This window comes from Convolutriloba macropyga, chromosome 2, assembly GCF_964194025.1.
Source record: "Convolutriloba macropyga chromosome 2, txConMacr16.3, whole genome shotgun sequence".
NCBI classification, from domain to species: Eukaryota; Metazoa; Xenacoelomorpha; order Acoela; family Convolutidae; genus Convolutriloba; species Convolutriloba macropyga.
Genome location: NC_134469.1, coordinates 5,767,063 through 5,788,878, shown reverse-complemented (window position 1 = coordinate 5,788,878; position 21,816 = coordinate 5,767,063). Strand labels below are relative to the sequence as shown.

The 21,816-nt window shown below is 33.4% G+C and overlaps 1 protein-coding gene across 1 annotated transcript in view; it reads left to right on the top strand.

Moving 5' to 3' along the window:
* LOC142355276 (uncharacterized) overlaps positions 1-21,816 on the top strand; it is an 88,947-nt gene that overhangs the window by 3,852 nt on the left and 63,279 nt on the right. The window contains exons 4-5 of the mRNA XM_075407483.1: positions 17,744-18,064; positions 20,684-21,040. Coding sequence (XP_075263598.1) covers positions 17,744-18,064; positions 20,684-21,040 — 678 coding nt within the window. The remainder of the gene's footprint in view (positions 1-17,743; positions 18,065-20,683; positions 21,041-21,816) is intronic.

Sequence of the window (21,816 nt, the reverse complement as noted above, 5' to 3'; positions counted from 1 at the left end):
AGAATCACTGATTTTAAATTCTTACCAATTTCCGTGCAGTCTTTTCACTCGCTTGCTTTTGAAATATATCCCGGTGAATATATAGCCACCAAACGTTCTGTGGTAGCAACAACATAGCAAAACTCCCTGTGTGTGTAGAGTGGATGTCCTCTAGTACAGCGTCTTTGATTGATTTAGGGATAGCAATTCGTTCGTCGATGCATACGCAACCATGTGTAACGCTGAGATCCCGCCAGTAGGAGAAGATGTAGGGACTGAATTCTTTTAGTCTGTCTGGGTCGTCTCTGAGAACACAATCGCGAACCTCTTTTAGTATTGCATCTTTTCCAGTGAGGATTGCTAGCAACTTCTTAATAAAAAAATTTGTTTAGGGTGTCCGTGAAGCGTATATCTTCCGCTGTATCTGCAACACTGGTAGAAGGGGTTGTTTCAGTGTTCGACGAAGTTTTCGGGGCAGGTGTAGATGGAGAATTGTCCCAGAAAGTTACTCGGGCATTTGTTGGAGTCGATTTATTGATCCTTGTTCGTGGCATTTGAGAAGTTAAATTTATTGAAATTTTTTGATGCGAATTGATTTAGAGTGGATTTTGGGAAAAAGCGATGTAGTGTTTAGTGGGTTGTTTTTATACTCAGGAATTTGTGTTTTTGCGATTTAATTGATGAATTTGTGTTGATTACATGATTTAGTGTCAATAATAGGCTTTATTAGGTATAATTCTTCAGATTGTTCACATTCTTTATTGTCTGATTTCTGCAGCGCATTTGGAACAAATTTGGAATGGGATTTATGCAGTGATTGATTAAGTGCTACAATTTGTGGTCTTAAGATTTTAGCGGGCATTTGCAGCGCGAATGGTTTATTGAAATGCGGATTAACAGTTGAATTATGTGTTAATTGCGGCGCAAGTGGTAGTAATCTTTTACAATGTAGTGATTGTAATGCAACTGGTTTAATGTGAACTTGCGAATTGTTATGTATTAACATAGGTATTTGCGCCCAATTAGCCGATTTGAAGAATATGATGATGAATGTGACTCTAATATGCTATTAAATTTTTGTATAGTGTTTTTTCTATTTCTAATAAAGCGTTTAACTGAGTAGCAAATTTTAAATATTGTTGCTACTACGAAATGTTTGCCATAAGAGGAGACTTTTTTAAGCTTTTTCGAACGGATTTCTAGATATATAATCCACAAGGCCCATTTTTGCTCCCGGCATATGTTCAATTGTGAAATTATATGGGAGTAAACGGTTGTTTGATCTGTGTTCTTTTAGTTTGGATAATAATGCACGATGATCTGTTATAACAGTGAATGAAGTTCATACCATACAAATAGTATTTAAAATAATCGATTGACCAAACTATTCCAGTAACTCCAATTCATTAACGCTTTAACGTTCTTCTTTGGAGTTTAGAAATTGCGACGCGAATGTTATAGGTTTCCATCCGTCGGGGGTATTCTGTTCAAGTGCGGATCCCAAATCAGAGCTCGAAGCATCACATTTCACTCTGACGTCTATTTAAGATTATAGTGGCTGTTCTCAGTACTTGCGGCAACTTTGTCTTTTATTAAACTGAAATGTTTGGTGTGTTGCTCAGTCCAAATAAACTGCGTAGATTTTTTTAAAAGTGGCCTAAGTAGGTGGCAAAGTTGTGCTAGATGTGGTATGAATTTGCCAACATAGTGTATACTGACCCAAGAAAGGATCGCAAACGTTTTAATGTTGATCGTGGTATTATTGCTAATATGGCTGCAGTTTTATTTCCAAGTGCTGAGATGCCAGTTTGAGTAAATTTGTACCCAAGCCATTCAATTTCTGCTTTTGCAAAAAAAAACATTTTTGAAGATTAATTCTCAAATGGTCGTCTAGCTTTTTGAGGCATTTTGTGACATAGGTCATATGATCAGATTCAGACCTCATGCTAACAATTATAATGTCATCTAAGAAGCAATAGGTGTTTTGTAGACCTACAAGTGTATAATCCATGGCTTTTTGGACTCCTGCTGGCATGTCAGAGTGGCTGTAGAATCCTGTTTTAAATCTATATGTGCGGGTAGATTCTCCGCAAATGATATTGAAATTACAATGTTTTGTAGTATCTTTGTGTTATTGTAATTGACTATAAGCATATTTGAGATCTAATGTTGAAAAATAAAAATATACTTGTTGACCGTTTTGTGTTTTTGTGAGGTGTTGTGCAATTGAATCTATTAACATGTCTATGTTGGGCATTTGAGATTTCTTTTTACACTTTAGAATCAAATGCTATTTTTATAGATTGATCTTTTTACTGTAATGACGATTGGAGATATGAAATGTTCGTCCGAACATCTAGACAACTTTTCAAGGAGACCAAGTCTGTAAACAATCTAATTCCGCCGTGGACCTAGGTTGTAAAATTATTGGAACGCGTCGACATTTTTGGTGCTTTGCAGTAAACTTTTGATGGAACTTGGATTTCGCTACATGTGTCCCTGAAAGGCCAATTCTTGAAACCAAATGGGGAAATTGTGCCGCAATTGTGTCTTTAATTTTACATGTAGAATTAATAATATTGTTAACACATTTACCGCTTTCTGCTTGCTGTTGGACAACTGCTAGGCCAAGACTGTTGAAGAGGTCTCTTCCGATGATGATCTTATGTCCGTCTTCCACAACTGTTAGATGAGTGTCATTGCATGTCCAGTCAATGTATGTCACCATTGTTGCGAGTTGTCCAAGCACTTTAATTGTTTCATTTGAAAAGTTTTCAAGTTCTTGTTTTGTTTTGTAGTGATCCATTTTGCAGATGGTGTAGTTCGTGGTATTCTGTTTGCCAGCGTTTTGGTGATGAGACTGACTACACTTCCAGAATCAATTATTGCTTTTGCTTGTACTTTTCCAAACTGTATTTTGGCCTTTAAAGGTTCCAGTTGGTTTGCCGAATTACAAGAGATGGTAGCCACATAATCATCTGAATCGCTATCATAGTTGGAGTCACAGACTTGATCATAGAGTTGTTGAATGCTCGTGATATAATTGACTGATTCTTCGTCTTCATTTTTTTCAGTGGAGGTGTCGATTTGGTTAACATTAGTTTGCGGAGGTTTAGATGATTGTCCTTGTGGTTTTTCTGGTTTTCTGCATTTATTCGCAAGTTGTCCGATTATACCACAATTATTGCACTTTTTTCGATTCGCGGGGCAAATGTGACGGTGAAAGTGACTCCATCGTTGGCCACAATTGGCATAAATGCTAGTATACTGGTAGTTTTGCGGAAAGTTGGGTACCGATTGAATTCCATACGAGTTGGTTGGTAATTCGCATTGCGATTGCAGGTTTGGAAATTGTTAACAGCATTAACTGAGTTGGGGGCTATATTCAAATTTGATTTATTTTCTGCTGGTTTTGTGCCCTCATTTCCTTTTGTATTGCTACCTCGAGAGCCTTTGTAGTTGAAACGGTTTCTTTCAACAATTTTTTTTTAGTATAATGATCCATCATGTTAAGTATAAAAGTGTCTCTGATGAGAGTAGTTTCCTCATCCCCGAGACTGCAGTTTTCTGCCTGATCGATTAAGCGACCGAAAAAACTTTCGACAGGTTTGCCCTTTTGTTGCTTAATTGACCAGAATACGAAACGATCTTACGTGATATTCCTAACTTTATTGAAGGAATAATCCATCGCCGGCCAAAGTTCCTTGAATGGTTCTTTCTCGAATTGAAAGTGAGGGTGTTTACTTTTGAAGATACGAAATCCTTCTGTTTCGATGCTTAAGTAAAGTAGTGATGCTGGTTTCTGCTCGAAAATTCCCCAATGTTTATCACCGCTCAAAATGCCAATTTCATCGATCTTTTTACATCGATTTTGCCAGTTTACCTTTAATTGCTGATTGCGAATTTTTTGGTCCCTTTCTGTTGCTGGTGTATGGTTCTTCACAGGTTCCTCGTACGCCAGTTCGAGTGGGTATGGTACTGTAGAAGGTGGTCCATTCAACAGGATTTCTTGTTGAACCCCTTCTTTCGCCTACAATGCCAACGTCCAACGAAAGTGGTGGAGTGACAGTTGGTTTCTCCCAGAAAGCGTCAACGTAAAGGGGCCTCTTTCTAGACTCAGCTGCTGGCTGCGCCATTATGTATTTGATTACTTTTTTATACCAGTCAATTGTGTAGCAAATGCTTTCCAAACAAATTAACAAAGGCAATTGCGTTGCGTTTGCTTATTAACTTTCGGTTCTTCGATTTCTCAATTCGCGAAACCAATAAACGCGGTGCGAATGGCTCAGTACCAAATTGAGCAGGCTTAATTGAAAAGCGATTGACTAATGTTAAATTAGAACTGAATTGTATCAGTGCAATTTGGGGAAGAGAAATTAAGATTAAGATAAAACCGAGATTAAAAGGAAGTAACATTATTTCACAAGTTAATCACATATAAGGAAGTGCTCAAGAAATGTTTACATGCGTGATCAGACAGTTTCCTGTCTAGGACATGAACAGACATTAGAATATGTATGAAGAACTAAAATAAATAACTAAATGGAAGCACCTGTCACTCAAATGATGAACAAGAACTAGAATACGGTAATGGATATTCTGAAAGTAATATCCATACCGTATGACAAATCCAAATAAAACGACACGGAGGTACACACGCCTAACAAAAAAGACGCAGAACCTAAGAATTTAAGTAGTGCATTGAGACCAATACGTTCTCATACTTTGTTTTCCCCTAGAATTTAAGTATGTACCGGAAATGGCACTCAAAGGATTTCGTATTATCAAAAATGGGAGCAAAATATCTGACTAAATAGATGAATCTCTTGAATGAAAATCATTCCATTTGAGTTAACAGAAATTTTACGCATCACTTAGTGAAGATGAACTTATACGCAAATATATCAAAAAAGAACCTTAAAATTTTGTAATTTCTTTAAATCTTTTTTCTTTAGTTTTGTTTTGAGAGTTTATTTCTTAGTCTTTCAAAAAGATCAAACAATTTTGAAGATTTGAAAAAATGCTTTTCAAATAAGCCGTTCTGCACAATTTGCAGATTTAGTTATTTTTTTAATTGTGATTCGAGAAAAAATTAATATAAGTGCTTGAAAACAAAATTTTTGCTGGTAGTTTCAGTTTCGGAAAAGAATAACTGAATACACAACTTTGTCAATACTTTTTTTGATTAATTGCGTCATTATGAGATTGTTTTTTTGCGCAGAGAGCTATGGATATAATTACAAGAAAATGATTCAATTTTTTCATTATACACCAGCAATTCAAACATTTTGAACAATTTTTACACCGTAGCTAAGTTGAACTATTTGAACCACTTTGTTGAAATCATGCAAATGGACCCACGAAGTCTTATCAAAACAAATTTTAGCACAGTTCCAAACCGGATAAACTAACTACGCATCGGTTGATTTTAAACAATAAAAAGCTGTCAGAATAGATGGATTAAGTGGACTTGATTAAACTGAGTTGCATACCTAAACAACATAGCATAGTTCGAGAGTTTAAAATGAATACAACTAAATTACAAAATTCGTAAAAGCGATGAAACTTTCTCCATAGAGGGGAAATTGGTGTGAAATTATGTCTCCTGAAACTGACTCCGCACCCCCCTCCTTCTCCACAACTCTCACTTTTTGAGACGGCAACATCTTCGATCAGGGCGGCATCTGGTGGGGAGCTAAAAAAAACAATAGGAAACGGATAAAAAAACAAAATTACCAGAAGAAGAGAAGGCAAAGAATGCCAATCAGCGAATGGCGGCAACAGGGGGAATTGACTTGGCAGAACTGGATGAAAGGGACCCTGCTATAGCCTTTGCGGTGCGCTTGATGATTGAGCAAGAAAAAAAAATGAGCGAGAGTTAGAAAAAGGAGAATAAAGGAAGTAAAACTGGACTTAAATATACATGTTGTATGTATATATAAGTATTAATTTACCTTTCTTGCCTTTGTTTCATTTCGCAGCGGTATTTTATTAGACAATGCGGTGTCCCTTCCACTAACTGGAATTGAAGAAATATGCCACTTCGAGTTAATCCCTTGTGAGTCTCAGTTAGACAAAGATAGTAAGGTTTTTCGTTGTAGCCGGAGTCAGAAAATACATAAATATTAATACGGAAGCGTCGAGCAAATAATCTCAGGTCTGTTGTAGTGATAAATTCGACGTCTACTATCCCTCTAGATAAAGTTATTTTGCCGGGTCTTTTGTAGAAGTGTTTATCGGACCCAGTGCGTAATTTTACGAATAGTTTTTCGAGTTCACCCGTTTGCGTGCGGTTTCCCGTAATGATAGTAGAAAGTCAGGCATTGACGCAATTGTATTTGGGATGTAACACCTAATGCGATAGGCTCATATTTTGACGTGTAAAATTCTGGGCAGCTAAAAAGAATTGGGTTTTGTAATATATGCAATTCTTAATCGGAAACATATTTTCTTACCTTTTAGACAATTCATAACAGTATTTCTTCCTCTCTCGTCCCGTCTCGCGCCATACTCGGTCGAGGATTTTCTAGGAAATCTAATTCATCGGTCCTTTAGTGTGGCAAAAGGTTGCATTATCACTGGAAGTAGAACAATCTTGTATAACAGTTTCGCACCATACTTTAAGATTCATAGCCCTAACTTTTTGTCTATTTAATGGCAATAATTTGTATCTGGGGAAGTGACCATTAGAACTGTGGAGCTGAGATATCTTTGCACGAACACTTGAACGATGTAGTAGCTGAGTTTGGAAACCAGTCAGCCATAAATGATTATTTTTTCTGTAACTTTGTCGGCTTCGGCGGCTAATACTGTTCTGCTCGACCCAATGACAATTCCTTAGGTAAACCCCTGAACGAAAGTACAGGACAATCTCGAAGTATGTACGACTGTCCATTTCGATAGAGTATATATTCAAGAGTTTGTAGTAAGGACGATAATCTGAAGACTGAAGCTTACTTGCGAAAATATTTGTTTAACGCAAATAAAATGTTCATCTAATCAGTTCATGAAAGTACCACCAAACAGATGTTTGCCGCCCCGCATGGAGGTTTTATTCAGTGGACGATTACCAAATTTTAATGTCATGTGCTCCCAATGGTCCTCTCAAGTTGATAAACCTTTTGGGCCAATCCGATCACCCAACCCCGAGCTATTAACACCGGAACTAGGGTGACTTGAAAGTTTTTGAAATTTGGAGTGAAAAAAATGACTGTTTGAATATGATATAAACGCTAATTAAGGCATGCAATGGGTATTAAGTCTAGAGTAATGTATGAGATAATTATGGAAAAAGGTTTAGATAACTTTTTGGGTATTTGGTGGTAAATAGTCTGTTTTGCTGGGAGATAGATAGCACTAAAATTGAAATAATTATTTCTCTAAAAGTTGACGTTGGATTGACCTGAAAGAAGACGACGAGAAATCCACTTTGGCGGTCAGATTTGACCCCAGATCAATCACCACTGAGTACCGGTGCTGCGGGAAGTAAAAATTGAATTGCACGTGGAGTATTGTCAGCAGCCTTATTCTTTTTGGACGGTTAGTGTAACTTTTCAAGGGCTTTCTACTGGTGCTATTTTTATTTTCCGGGTGTGACCGGAAGTTGGTGCTTCGGGATAACCCGAGTGCCAAAAACCGGCCATTGGCTTTTTTGAGCGGCCAAAAGATTTTGAAATAATGGAAATATGATAACCTGAGACAGTTGGTGACAAAAAATACCAACCACGGTCAATTTTGACGAACTTGTATTTTTCGGATTTCGGCACCTACAACTCCTTAAAAAAATTCAAATTGCTAACAACTTGCAGCAGCTAATCTGTAGGTGGTCACGAAACTTGACAGGCAGGCTGGTGGCACCTTATCCCAAGACGTAGCACCCTAAAATTTACTCGAAAATTTCACCCGAAGACGTTTTCACAACTATTTCGCGGTTTATTAAGTTTGCAATTTTTAAGGTAATCCGAGAGGTCGATGAAAAGTGTGCGCGGTCATTGCTCGTGTTCTAGTGGGGGTTAGGCCATGAAATTTTGTTGGTAGGTGCAACTAGGAGAGAAATTTCCCTGACAATAGTTATCTTTATCATCTTGACTCCTCATTTTGGATTGTCAAATTATTAGATGTCAAATTTTTAGTTTTTAAGAATGATTTTTTGGCATGTTTAATTATGGGGTATCATCGGCATGTATAATTATGGGAAATGTATGCAATGGTTTCAAAAACAGAAATAACAATTGCTTTCGGCTTTGGCGTTGGGCTGAGCTTTTTATTCAAGAATTGATTTTTGACAGCGATTGATTGCAGCTAGCTAATTTGATAGCGGAAATAGAGGATTGAAATTTTTCAGAGCAACCTGCAATGTTTACTAAGCAAACACTGACTGAAATTTCAAGTGCATATATGAGATAAAAGGAAGTGAGTTTGTTTACATAAGAGTCCAAATGTCCCGTACTTAAGATAAGAAGAAAGTTGAAAAATGGCTGGTAGCAGTTGAATGACAGAGAATAATTTGATATTGATTTGTTTGCGTAGCAAACAAAGCCCTCCTACAGAATGCGACAGATCTCACGTGTAAGTTGCAATGTTAACTTAATACAGTGAAGTTTGTTTGCTTAAGATAAGAGCGTATTGGTTGAGTATAAATAAAAGTCGCACAGAGAAATTTAGGCAGAGTGTGGAGATTTTAAAGAGAATTTCAGAAGTTTGGACACAAGAGAAGTTTTCGCACAAGCGAGAGAAAGCAGTTGGTTTAGTGGGACTGAACTTTAAAAGATGGTATAGAAAGCAAAGAATAGATTGAGATGGAGACTGAACTCTGGAAGTTTTTGCAAGACCAGTTGTGATACTGTCAGTGTTTTTGATTTGATTTAGTTCACTTGTGAAGTGATCCGCGGATATTGTTTTTTTATTAACTTAACTACTATAATAAATTGTCTTAACTTTGTTCTTTCCCTTGATGTGCAAGTAATTTCCTTATGTTTGTTATCCATATAACTAGAATTGATATTACGAGCCCCATTGTGAATCAAAATATTTCAATCTAATTTGCAAGAGCATACAAGAGTGGAAGAGGGAAAATATCAGAGTAGCAAAGTAATGCTTGCTTTACCAATTCAAAAACTTTTATTATTTTATTTGATCAATCTTCTGGGCGACAGATTTCCCTCACTGTTAGCCTAGTCAGAAATTTAGACGACGACCTTCAGCAAAAATATTATAACTAGAAACCTGTTACCTTCAGTTCCTCAATATTACTGTTTTTACAAACTTAAATACTCGCCTTTAAAACTTCGAGTGAATGTATAATCATTAGCCCGAATCGCAAATTGCATATTCATGGTTCTGAGAGAAAATTCAGCTTGAAAAAGTGTTTTGAATCTGTGAATACCAAATCTGTGAAAATGAGTGAGAATCTCAAGGCTCTTTTCTTCTCCTGGATATCAACGACGATGTGACACTTATAGATTAGAGGAACATGCGTTGGGTAACTTAATACAGTCTTGAGACAGTACAGCACCCAGCAGATCAGTCCTTGCTCAGCTCTGGTTTGCTATTGACGAGGATTAGAGCCAGCAGAGAGAATCTTGAAAAAGACTTTGATAACTAGAAAGTTAGTTATTAACTGAGAGTTTTATTGCTGCCATGGAGGCGGGAAACATAATTGTTCAAATTAATAATCTCAAATTGGCCAGAATTTTGGTCGTTACATTAAACAAAGAAGACGAGGAAAATCAAAGATATGTAAATCTTAGGGAGGCATGTGAATGAAGATCAGTGAAATTGTAGTCAAGTATCGGTAACCAACAATTAGTGCACAAAGATGAAGAAACGTTATTACAATAATCAAGGAAGGGGATAACTTTAATGATTATATTTAGCCGAAGAAAAAAATGCGACTGAAAATCTCAGAAAACGTCAGTTGGGTTTTAATTAGTGGCAAATCATAAACAAAGAAAGGTCGAGGACCCCAAAAAAATGAGAGTGTGGATGACAAGGAGTCACAAAGTGATAAAAGCAAAACGGGTTTTTGCCTTCAAAATAAAAGTGTAGATAAGTTTTTGCCTAATTCAGTAATTAAAGCTAATTTGCTATGTAAGGATTTTTTTGAATAGTTTGCTAAAATTTGTTGTTTAGGCTCAGAAATAACAACAGAAAAATTTTTCACGTATTTTAAAAAATGCTCAAGAATTTTTGAGTTTTTTGGCCCCTTTGTTAATACTTTAAAACCGGAATGGTACTAAATGTCTACTCCAATTGAACGGTACCTCCCAAAAGTATCCAGTTTTACTTTCTTAGCTTATTGGTGCACCAGTCACCTGAATTCTCAAAGAAAATGTTGTTGTTATCACAGTAACGAACTTTAAATGTGAGTTTAATTATTCAATTTGTTTGAAGAAGAAGTTTTCAACTGTATTTCAAGTTTTTTACCTGAGTTTTTAGTAAAGTCTAGTGCAAAAACTTTGTTCTGAAAAAAGCTCACTTGGCAAGAACTTTTTAACAAAATCTAAGTGTTCTGAAAGTTCCACTTTTTTAGTAATTTCATGTAAGAACTTTGAGAGCACAACGTTTTTTCCAAATACAACAGGTACGTTGAATTATTTTTACCTTTTAAAAATTAAAATTTTACAAAACCTTTTTAAGTAAGCGTTTTGTCTAGACTAAAAGAGAATGTAAAAAATGCCGACTTTAGTTTAAAATCCAGTATTGTGAAAATAGATTTTGATCGAATGCTTTGAAGGTGTCATTCTTAATAAGTATTTTTTGATGCCCAATTTTGAAACCAAAAATGATTCTTTGAAATGTATTTTTTCGATTTTTTCTTTTCGTAAAAAATATGTTGTAACAAGGTTTTTCGCCAGTATGGGATATTTTCTTCTCAACAAAGTGCAATGTGATGTATATGTAAATTTAACGAAAAACTCATATATATTGCCGTTTAATTTTAAAACACTTGCAAAATAACTTTCAAACTTTACGGAATTTTTTCTTTGTAAAAAAAATTTTTTAATTGAAATTCGAGCGAGAAAATGTTTTTTCCAATAATATCTAATTCCACTGAAAACAAGTGTAAAAAACATCATTTGAGCGATAAAAGTTGCGCCTTCTTAATTTTATATATGAAAAATGGAAGTTTTTATAAAAGGTCCATCAAATTTTTCCAAATTTTATTTTGAGAAGACTGTATGATAATTTTTGACTTTTAACTTCCACATTTCTGTGTAATATTTTTTTTTCCGGAAAATGGTGTTGATTATAATATTATTTTGATTAGTAATGCTGGTACTGTTGAATTTTTTTAAACAAAGAAAGTTAATTTTTCAGAAACATTTTTTAGGTTTCATTTCCTATAGTTTTTTCGTTAACATTTTTTTCAATTACTTTTTTATTTATTTGAGTTACTTTTTCAAATATTTGAGTTATGTAAAAACAAAAAATTGAGCAAACTTGTCTTTCAAATTATTAAAATGAAATTAAAATGAAGTCCATTATTACATTTTTCTGTTTAAAAAAGTTGTTGCTGCCATACTTTTAAATAGAAAGAAACGTCATTGTTTTGGACAAATTCAAAAAATTATAATTGGAAATTGTTTTGCAAACTTTTGTTTAAAAAAGTGTTTAGGATAATATTTTAATTCTTGAAAAAAGACCCTCTTTTTCAATGTTGCTGCGCAAAAATTTCTCTGCCTTTTTCGCAAAAATTACGTTTTTGTTTAAATAAAATTTAAGTTTTTACAAAAACTTCATTATAAAGCGTTTTTCTAGAAAATATTGTGACAAAAAAGTCAAATTAAGTTTCTCTTCAGACAATTTTTGCAATAACGTCTTTTTTCCCAAAATTTCTTAAACCGTTAGATGTTTTCTTTAAAATATTCTGTTTCTAACAATTTCAGTTTTGAATAACGTCACTTTTTCAAAACTTATCTTGAACTTTCTAAAAATTGGTAAAAATGTTATATAGATAATGCGTTTGTTTTTGACTGTTTTGAAACTAGTCAAATTTATATTTAATTTTTTAATCAAAGGCTTTGCAAAAAGATGTTTTTCGTTTTTTTTATATTTAATGAAAATTCATTTTCCGCATTAAAAATTTTTTAAAAAGGGTTGTCTTTTTTTCGAAAAAAAATCTAGAAAATGCTCATTTCTGCATAAAAGTTTTTTAAAATTGAAGTCTATCTTTTTGAATTTTTTTTATTCAACAATAGGTTTCCTTACAAGGTGTAACTGTCCTGAAAATGTCTTAACCTAAAAAGCTTTTTTTTGAAAGACCTTTCTCTTTGCAAAATAACTGTTCCAAAAATATAATCAAAAAGTAAATTGATCTTGGAAAATGTACTGTTTCTGCAAATTGGCAATTTTCCAGAAACCTGTTTGAAAAAGAGCTGTAAAACAAAACAGCGCAATTAAAGATATCTGTTAAAAATACATGTTAACAAAATCTAGTTCTTCTGAAAAACTGGCCGACCGGAAAAAAATCTCATCTAAAAGAAACTTTTACAAAGATTTCAGAAAATTTTTCACAAAAACTTGAATCAAGTAAGGTTTCTAGAGTTTTTGTTGTGAACAAACAGTTTTTTGTTTACGTTGTTTTCTTCATCAAAAAATAGTATTTCAATATCTAATTTCAGAAAACAATGCCTTTTTCTCTTAAGAAAGGTCACTTGATATATAAATTATCTTAAAGTGTATTACACTGTGCGAAAACGTTATATCAATACAGCGTTTTTGTTTAAGAATTGTATAAAATTGTCAAAATTAAATTCAATTGTTTGTCTATTGCTTTGTTCTTTTGTTGTTCTTTAAGTAGTTTTTATTGAAAAAGCATTTTGCAATAAGTTTTTATTTGCAAAGAATTTAAAATTTTTTAAAAAATTGTATCAAATTGATATTGCACAATTGATTTTGTAAATTTTGCTTTTTTGAAAATCTATAAATTTTTTGAAATATATTTTATAAACCTGGTAATTGCATGTTCACGCAAGTACAATTTTTTGAAACTGTCTTAAGTTGAAAAGAATTGTTTCAAAGGACCTTTTTCTCTCCAAACTACCTTTACAAAAACTTACTTGCAAAATAAATTTTTCTTTGAAAAAGAATTATTTTTGCAAACAACTAATAGAAAATAATCTTGTTCAAGAGTAGTGAGAAAAACAATTTAAAATTCAGAATTTTGTGTAATATATATTGGCATCATCTAGTTGTTCTGAAGAAAAAAAAGTTTACTTACAAAACTGTTCTCCCTAATGAGATGCTTTGGGGTAAACCAATCGGATACCATTGCGGCCTGCTGACAAATAATTCAATTCCTCCTTGATGGCTTGCTCTGCATCCTTGAGTGTTGTTTGGAAATAAAGGACCATTTGACGCAACAAGTGATACTCTTTTGGCATGTTAACTATCAATCACTCTTCTGTATAGCTACTCTTCATTTCTGGACGGAGTTTGGAGTTAACAAATCGTTGTGCACTAAAGAGGTTGTTTATTTTGCCTGGTGATCAATTCTCGCGTTCTTGGAAGAAAATTGCATCTTTTGATGTTGTTCGAATAAGGGATAGTGTGGACGTTTTGAATTAATCACTTTTTATTCTTTCCTTTTTTATAAAAAATATTCTTGAAAATAGTCCATTTTTTGGGTGGAAGATGGGTGTACTGTTTGAAATCTGGGGAGGGGAAGTTCCTATTCAAATTCCAACAGTTTGTAACTTCTTAAATATTCGTAAAAACAGAGAAATAGAGTACTGGCAACTTCAGAAGCCTACTATACTTAATATAAGAGAGGGTTATACCAGGCCCTTCTATTACTCCTAAGGTTCAGATTGGAGGCAGTTTATTGCATAAACGAGCAATGTCAATGTTCCATTCAGTGTTGTCTAGCATCTACTATGAACTAGTGTATGGAAAAGAAAACAATTAGGAAATAGGTGGTACTATGATTGAAAAGTATACCAAATTCTCAATGCAGCTAACTTACACTAAGAGTTCATTCTATGACGCAGAGAACTTCGCAAGATGAGGAGAAGTCCGCCATAGTTCACTTAACAACCCAACCGGACGAGTATCAAGAACTTGAAAAAAGAACGCAAGATCTTTTGCCCATGGGGCTACTGCAGACCGTGTTAATTGTCTACTTGTTTCACCCGTCCATAGTACATGGGTTAGTCTTACTCGCCAAGTCCTCTACGAGCAGGCAACCCTACCCTCAAAGTGGCTTCACTGATTCATTCTGCAAAGGAGCTCGGCGATTGATACTCTTAGAAACTCTCGTCTTGAGGTTGTCTGCAGTCAACCTCTCTGATGTCCAAGTTCCAGGAGATCCTAATTTAAACTAATAGTGATTGATCTCTGTAAAACTACCTTTGTGTCCCAAGGTAGATATGCTAAGTTCTGTACTAATACCAGCTATAACTCTAAAAGATTATTAGGCTTAAGGATTGCAAAGTTAATACAGACCTTTTTCCGATGTAAGTCAGAGCTTGATCCAAACGTGTGTATTTTCTAAAAAGTCTCCTATTTTCTATTTCTCTATCTTATCTCTGAGACTACACCGACTCTATCAATTAATTCTAGTAAGTTGAAAAATCAAAACGAAAGAAATATTATTACCGCTGAGAGTAACGAAGATTGTATTACAAGCAATTGAATTCAGAATCATTAAATTGGTTTAAGAAAAAGGCACAAAATTCAATCGTATTTATACTAGCTTAACTTTTCAAATCTTGAGATAAATGAGTCCTTAGGGCTTAATTTAGCATAACCATCTGAGAACAATTTCTTGTAAGGCCCTCAACATGGCCTAATTTTGAGGGGTTTTGTATGTCTGTAGGTATTAAGTAAGTTTGAAGTTACGTTCCAGGTACCTAAAACTTAAAAATATATTTGTTTCGAACCTCTTGAGGGTGAGGGAAATATATACTCAAATGAGTTTTTTTTGTTCAGTCAATTTTTGCCATTTGTTATATTTGTCGTAGAGATTTGAGACTGGTATCAATAGAAAGCTGGTCCATATGAAATTAAAAAGAATTTTAAAATTTTCGTCTGTTTACAGGGAGTTATCGAGGTTTAAATTTTGAGAAAATAGAGTGATTCCGGTGAGATTCCTATTCACATTTTCCGCAATTTTTGACTAAAATTTCGCCATTTTATCTAAAATTTGTTATTTTTTTAGGAAGTGTTGATCAGTTTTATTTGTAAAGACAAAAATATTGTAGGCTATTTTAATTAAATTTTGTTGTCAAAAATTCTGGCTAAATATTTCAAATTTAAAACTTTTTCATCAAAAACAGCACGCAATAAGTTTCTTTAGTCCAGTTTGATTAATTTTTTGGTAGGTACAGATCTAAACATCACTAACACAATCTCTGTGGACTCAAAAGGGGGCTTTTTCTACTTCAAATTCCGTTGACAGTGCTCTGTAATTAAAACTTTGCTAATTTTTGCTAAATTTTTTCGTTGATGATCAAAACGCAGCATCTATTCTTGATAATTTTTTTACTAGACAAACAGCATTAGCATGGCTAGTTTTGGACCAATCCTGGACTGGTACAATCAAAAGATAATTCGGATTGTTATCAGTCGGTGTTTTTATTTTAAAAAATCGATCTTTTCTACATTAATTAAATGAAGAGAACATTTCAAACCAAAGCTCACTAATGATGAGTCCAATTGCCTTCTTTATTAGCTCCACATTATTGTATCTAGTTGATTACTTGGAGGCTTATGGTCGTTTTGACTTTTAAAAGTATTTGGTTTTTAAATATATAATGACTTATTGAAATTTGCCTCTATTTTTCTATTATTTTGGTCAACTTGCAGCTTTTGTCAGCAAAAAAAGGGTGCTTCTTTGTTCTATTGAAATGAAATTCAATCTTTTTTGAGGTTTAATTTCTTAATTCACTGTTTTCTGGCTTTGATACTGCTAGATTTCACATTTTAAATTTTTAGGGATTTGCCCATTTTTTTCACGTTTTCTAGTTTTTTCTTTTTATCACGTTATTGGCAGTTCAAATATCACATTATTGGCTTTCAAGATAAAACACAATTGATAAGATTAAAATCCTTGAAGATATGGATTATAATTTTAATGACTTCTAAACTATTTTCTCGAAGAGTTTAATTTTTTTTAATTTTGACTTTAACTGTCGTTTTTACTTTGTCTTTTTAGTCGTACGAAATTTCCTGTACAATTACTCGGGTTCAATGGAATTTCATGGAGCAATAGATGAGCCAATATTTTGATATTAGCAGGTAGCTGATGGCTTTTAAGACTCTGAAAACAATTGTTTTCCAACTAAAAAAATAATTTTAACTTCGTATTTTGTTCCTTTTATTGTCTGTTTGTTATCTAGTCTCGTTAATTACAGGCCAAACAAGACATTATTGTTGTCAAGGAAAGTTTCAAAATATGATTGGTGTCACTAACCTATTGTTTTTAAAGAATTCGTTGACTTTACTGGCTTCGACCCTGAAAAAAAAGGAAATTAATTATTGATTTTTTTCATGTTTGACGTTCATTTTGTAGACGTAAGACATATTCTGGATAGTTGCAATTCTCAAGAGCTTCCTTTGGAAGAATAAAAAATTCTATTTAATTATTTTGTTCTGTAATTAGTGGCGTTCATGTCTTTGAAGTTTTTTTTTCGAAAAAAAAATTAAATTGTTTCTTAATTTTGTATTTTTTTTCATTTTTGTCTACTTGTTACATAGCTTTATTAAAGAGAGGTCCCATAATACATTATTGGTGCTCGCAGAAAGTGCAATTAAACATATTTTCATGGCCATAGTATGGCTTTACGGTTTCGAAAGCCTTTTCTGCCAAGTTTTAATTGATTTTTTGTTTGCTGTGTATTTGTTGTTCTTTTTGTAACTGCAAAACAAAATGAATCCCGGCAGCTCTTAATTACTTCTATAAAAGCATTGGTAATTGTACACCTATGGGATATTTTAGTTAATTTCTAATTTTTTTCGTTGCTTTGAAATTAATTGTTTTTTAGAAAAAATAAGCGAACTTTTCAACTCTACTTGTTTTCGTTTTTTATTGTCTAATGGTTACCAGGCCATTTTTATTGACTAGTCCCAAATCTTTTCTGGTGAATTACAAGTTATTTTGCTTAATATCAGTTTTATCTGACGCTATTTCGACTTTGTTATTATGTTTTGTCTTTTAAAATGGAAATGAAGTTTTTGATGTAATTTTTTGTTGTTGTTGTTGTTTGGTTTTGCTGTTCGTCTTGACTCGCTTTCTTGATATTTGCACATCCTATCAATCTAATGCACCAATTTTACTCCACCACTGAGTTCTTTGCTTTTGAGGCTGTCTTTTCGTTCATAAACCAATTTTTTTAAAAAAAAATTACTTCAATTTTTGAGTTTTTCTATGTTCCTCATTTGGTAGAAAATCAAGCCAAAATTGTGGATTAGCGGGTATCGGAACCCACTTTCAAGGTGTTTCGTCTACTAAATTTTTCAGGTCCGAAAAATATCTTTGGTTCAAATTTGGTACCAATTTAATTTGAGAAAATGAAATCATAACTCTAATCTTGATCTGTAGAAATAACTATATTTCTCTTTGATTTGATTTCGGATTCGGTTTATACGGTTCATCTAGAGAATTGAAAGGTTAATTCGAATTTCTTCAACTTTCGTTTTCTGGATTTCTTACGTTTTTAACGTCTACAATGCGGGTGATTGCGATGTAAGAACGGAGCTAATTGAAGGAATTTTGAAAATGATGAAGGATTCGAATTTTTTACGCGTTCTTGTGTACGTTTAGGGGCTGCAAATGCTGTGCCGCACGTGAAAGCGCTGCCATATCCTGACAAAATTGAGTTGTCAGAATTGAGGGTCTCATCTGGCTACGCAAAACATGTGGCTATTAGATACAGACCAACATGCTCAGTTGAACACAGTCCAAAAAATGTGGAAAAATGGACGAATTGGGGAATGAATGCGGGAAACAATTATGATGCAACAGTCGGAGAATTAGAGTCATGTTGTGGGTACCGAATGTCAATTAACACATTTTCATCCTATCACTACTTCTATGGTGCACTGTTTTCAGAATGGATTCAGCTTAACGACACCTATTATACAAGTTAGTAGTTTTATTTTAGTACTAGTTGCGACTTTTTCATTTTAAATATTGAATATGAGACATGTAAATTACGACAATCACGCGTTAAGCGCCAATAAGTCACCATATATATATATATATATATATATATATATATATATATATTATATATATATATATATATATATGTATTGAAACATGTAAATTACTCAGACTATAACCCTAATGTTAGATATCTACATGCTCTGAAATGTTAAATGAATTAATCGGCATTGTAATTAATATAATAATCTTCATCAAATTGTGGCTGTTCGTTTTCATAGGTAAAAATAGGATTTGAAGGCTCCTATTTGTCTATTAACGGGTACTTTCTTGTGTTGATCGAGCAAAAACTCGGTTAAAACATTTTTAAAGCAAGTTTTACTGTTAAAAATTCGCCTAATTAAAAAATGAAAACTTTCAAATATTCTTTTCCGAGTGCTCTAGTAACGTACACTATATAAATATGGTAACTAATTGGCAATTCCCACGTGGTTGTCGTAACACAAACGTTTCTTATTCATTAATTAAAATGAATAAGAATACTTTTTTAGAATAACATCGAAAAAATATTTGATCTGACTTTAAAAGTATTCCAGCTTGTACAAAATTTGAAATATGTGAGCTGTAAGTTTTCTAGTATTTGGAGCACCTGCAGCTGCTTTATTAATTTTCTCTTTTCTAGAAAAATTAACCAACACTAAGCGATCGAATGAAGACCATAAAAGCTAATTTAATTTCAATTAAAAACCTCCTAAAGACAAGGAGAACCTTGAAAGAAGTGACCTATGCTAATTCTACAAACCTCCAACTGCTAAATTATAGTTCTTTTTTGTCGCTAGAATTTTGTAGTATTTTTTTACAATATTTTATGCGAATTATTATATGAAACATTGTGGACATAAGCGTTGAAATCCATCGAAAGCTTTGACTTCCCAGATAATTTGTTCAATCCATTACATGGGATATTGATGAAGTTAACGACAATCATTTTTACAAATAAATTAATACTATTAGCTGAAAGTTTTGCAGTTGGAAAACTCTGCTGAAATTTATGTTTTGAGCATTCTTGAGCAAAAACAGGTTCAGTGACAAAGGCAAAAATAATCAAAATTTCGTTGGCTTCGCCTATATTAAGAAATGAAAACTTTTAAATATTTTTTTCGAGTGCTCTAGTAACCTACACTATAGTACTGAAAGACGTTTTGACAAAATAAGAAACAAAAGAACATTTTTGAGTTGTGAGCTCAAATCAGTTCGTTAGTTGCGCCTATCTTCTAATCATTAAAGGATGGCTTTCGTGCTTTCGTTCTGCATTGTTTTCATATAACTTTTGTTGCTACTAATCAATGTTAATCAATGTTATTATTGTTCGAAAAAGACCTGAAATTTCTCTTAAAATGTAAGACTGTTTTGGTGTTTTTTTCAGATTTTTTTGTCTCGAGATCAAACTACAGAGAAATATAAAGCTCCATTAAAAGAAGCCTATTCTTTGCAAAAAATTCAGCGTTAAAAATTAACCGAGCGACCTTTTTTTCAATACTTTGAGTTGTTTTTTGAACGCAATACAAAAGAACGTTTTTCGTGCAACCTAACACAATTGATCTGTCTTTAAAAATGATCCAACTTGTATAAAATTTGAAATAAATGAGCTGTAATGTTCTAGTCTTTGGAGGTCCTGCAGTTGATTTATTTATTTTCAAATTGTTTTGCAAATAAGTAAACCAACCGTAAGCGATCAAATGAAGACCACAAATGCTGTTTTAAATTCATTTGAAAGCTTCCTAAGGACAATGAGAACCCTGAAAGATATGATTTATGCTAACTCTACCAAACTGCAACTGCTAAAAAATCTCAGGCTCGATTTTTTTGTCCCAAGCGTTTTGTGGTGTTATTTTTACAATTTGTTATTTGGAACATTTTGAAACACTGTCTACATAAGTGTTGAAAACCAATAAATGCTTTGACTTCCCAGATAATTTGCTGAATCAATGAGGTTTAGTGCAATCATTTTCACAATTAATTTAATCTTATTAGCTAAAATTTTTGCAATTTAAAAACTGTTGAATTTTATGTTTCGAGCATGTTTGAGCAAAAAAGATGCGACAAAATAAATAAAATCTTGTTGGCTTCGCCAATAAAAGAAAAAAAAGAGAATTTTTAAATAATCTTTTCCGCGTGCTCCAGTAACCTACACTATAGTACCTATCTGATTGCGCGTTAATCTTTAAATCTTTGAAGGACGGCTTTCGTTTAGCATAGTTTTCGTAAACTTTAAGAAGAGTGTCGTCAATTTTACTCAAAACCTCCAAAAAATTGCGATTTGCAGAATTTGGCTACGATCTCAAAATTTGCACGCGAGCAATCAATTTTTATGCTGCATTTTTTCTCAAAACTCTTTATTATTGACAACTTGCTTACCATTATTTCAAGAAATTGTATCCGCAAAAGAAGGAGTTATGGGTCGTTCTTTGAACAACTCATTCACGAAATTTTTTGGTTTTATAAATTTTTTTATTGGGGGGGGGGGGGGTGGTCTCCTCAAGGGGCCTTTAAGGACGAATTTCAGGTGAGAGTATAAACGACGAGGTCTTTTTTCAGCTCCCAAATTCTCGATGTTGAAAGTCAATTCTGACCCAAACGACACATCAAGCAGCGTAGTCGTGGCTTTTAGTGGTCGAATCAGCAGCCAGCAGTTACTGGCACAATTGAAGGTCAAAAGCAACCTTGATGACGTCGGATCCGCAACGTACCAATTCCAGTCATGTGCTTGCGATGGTTACGATTGCCATTTCGAAGATGATGAGGTTCGTCAATTGATTCCAGAAACAGATGCTAGCTCACAACAGGCGCTGGAACAGTTACCAGAGGGGTGTCTGTTCAATTTCACCATTTTGTCAAAGTGTCAGGGTGGAAAAAATAATGACCAGAGTGAACAAATATTTCCTATCGTCACTCGTAAGTTTTTCTGACAAAAAATAATTTCCTCTTCTGATCAATTTATTACTTAAAATGTTTCTCGTGATCTTTTGTTTCTCGTTTATCACCTGAAGTGCTCATAACTTAAAAATTCTTGTAATCTTTGTAACATAATTTTCAGTTAATTTTTTTTCTTAATTTATAAATGTCCACATGAGTTTCTGAGCTCTCAACTCATGTGTTCTATTTTTCAAAGATACATATAATGCAAAGAAACAAGCACAGGCAATTCTCGATCAAGGTTTTGATGCCTATGAATACTTTTTGATATCTTGTGAAATTATAAATTTTTGGATATTTCATTTTTAACTTTCATTTGACCCACTTTCGGTAGTCCCAATAGTTAAAAAACAGTTAAATTCGAGATAGTCATCAGTGCAATAAAAGTTTTCGTTTACAGCGCAGCAGAACATCATTTCGACAGTCAGTTTTTATGTATGAGAAGTTCGTAGAACTTTCAACTAAAAATAACTGCTAATGAATTTTCAAAGTTCAAATGTCATCTCCAAAAGTGATGAGCGAGAGAATGACGTTGCACTCTACTTTAATATAATCATATTTGGTCTTCGCTTTGTCTTATATTAAAGTTCAATGCTTCTGAAGAGTAAAAAAAACAAAAGAATATTTACCAAGAAAATTCTCTCAAAATCATAAGGTTTTTTTGATCAAAATGAAGGATGAGGTAAAATTAAAATATGGGTAAAAAAAAGAAAATCATTAGAGCGGGAGGGGTATGAAAAGTTGTATTTCAAAAA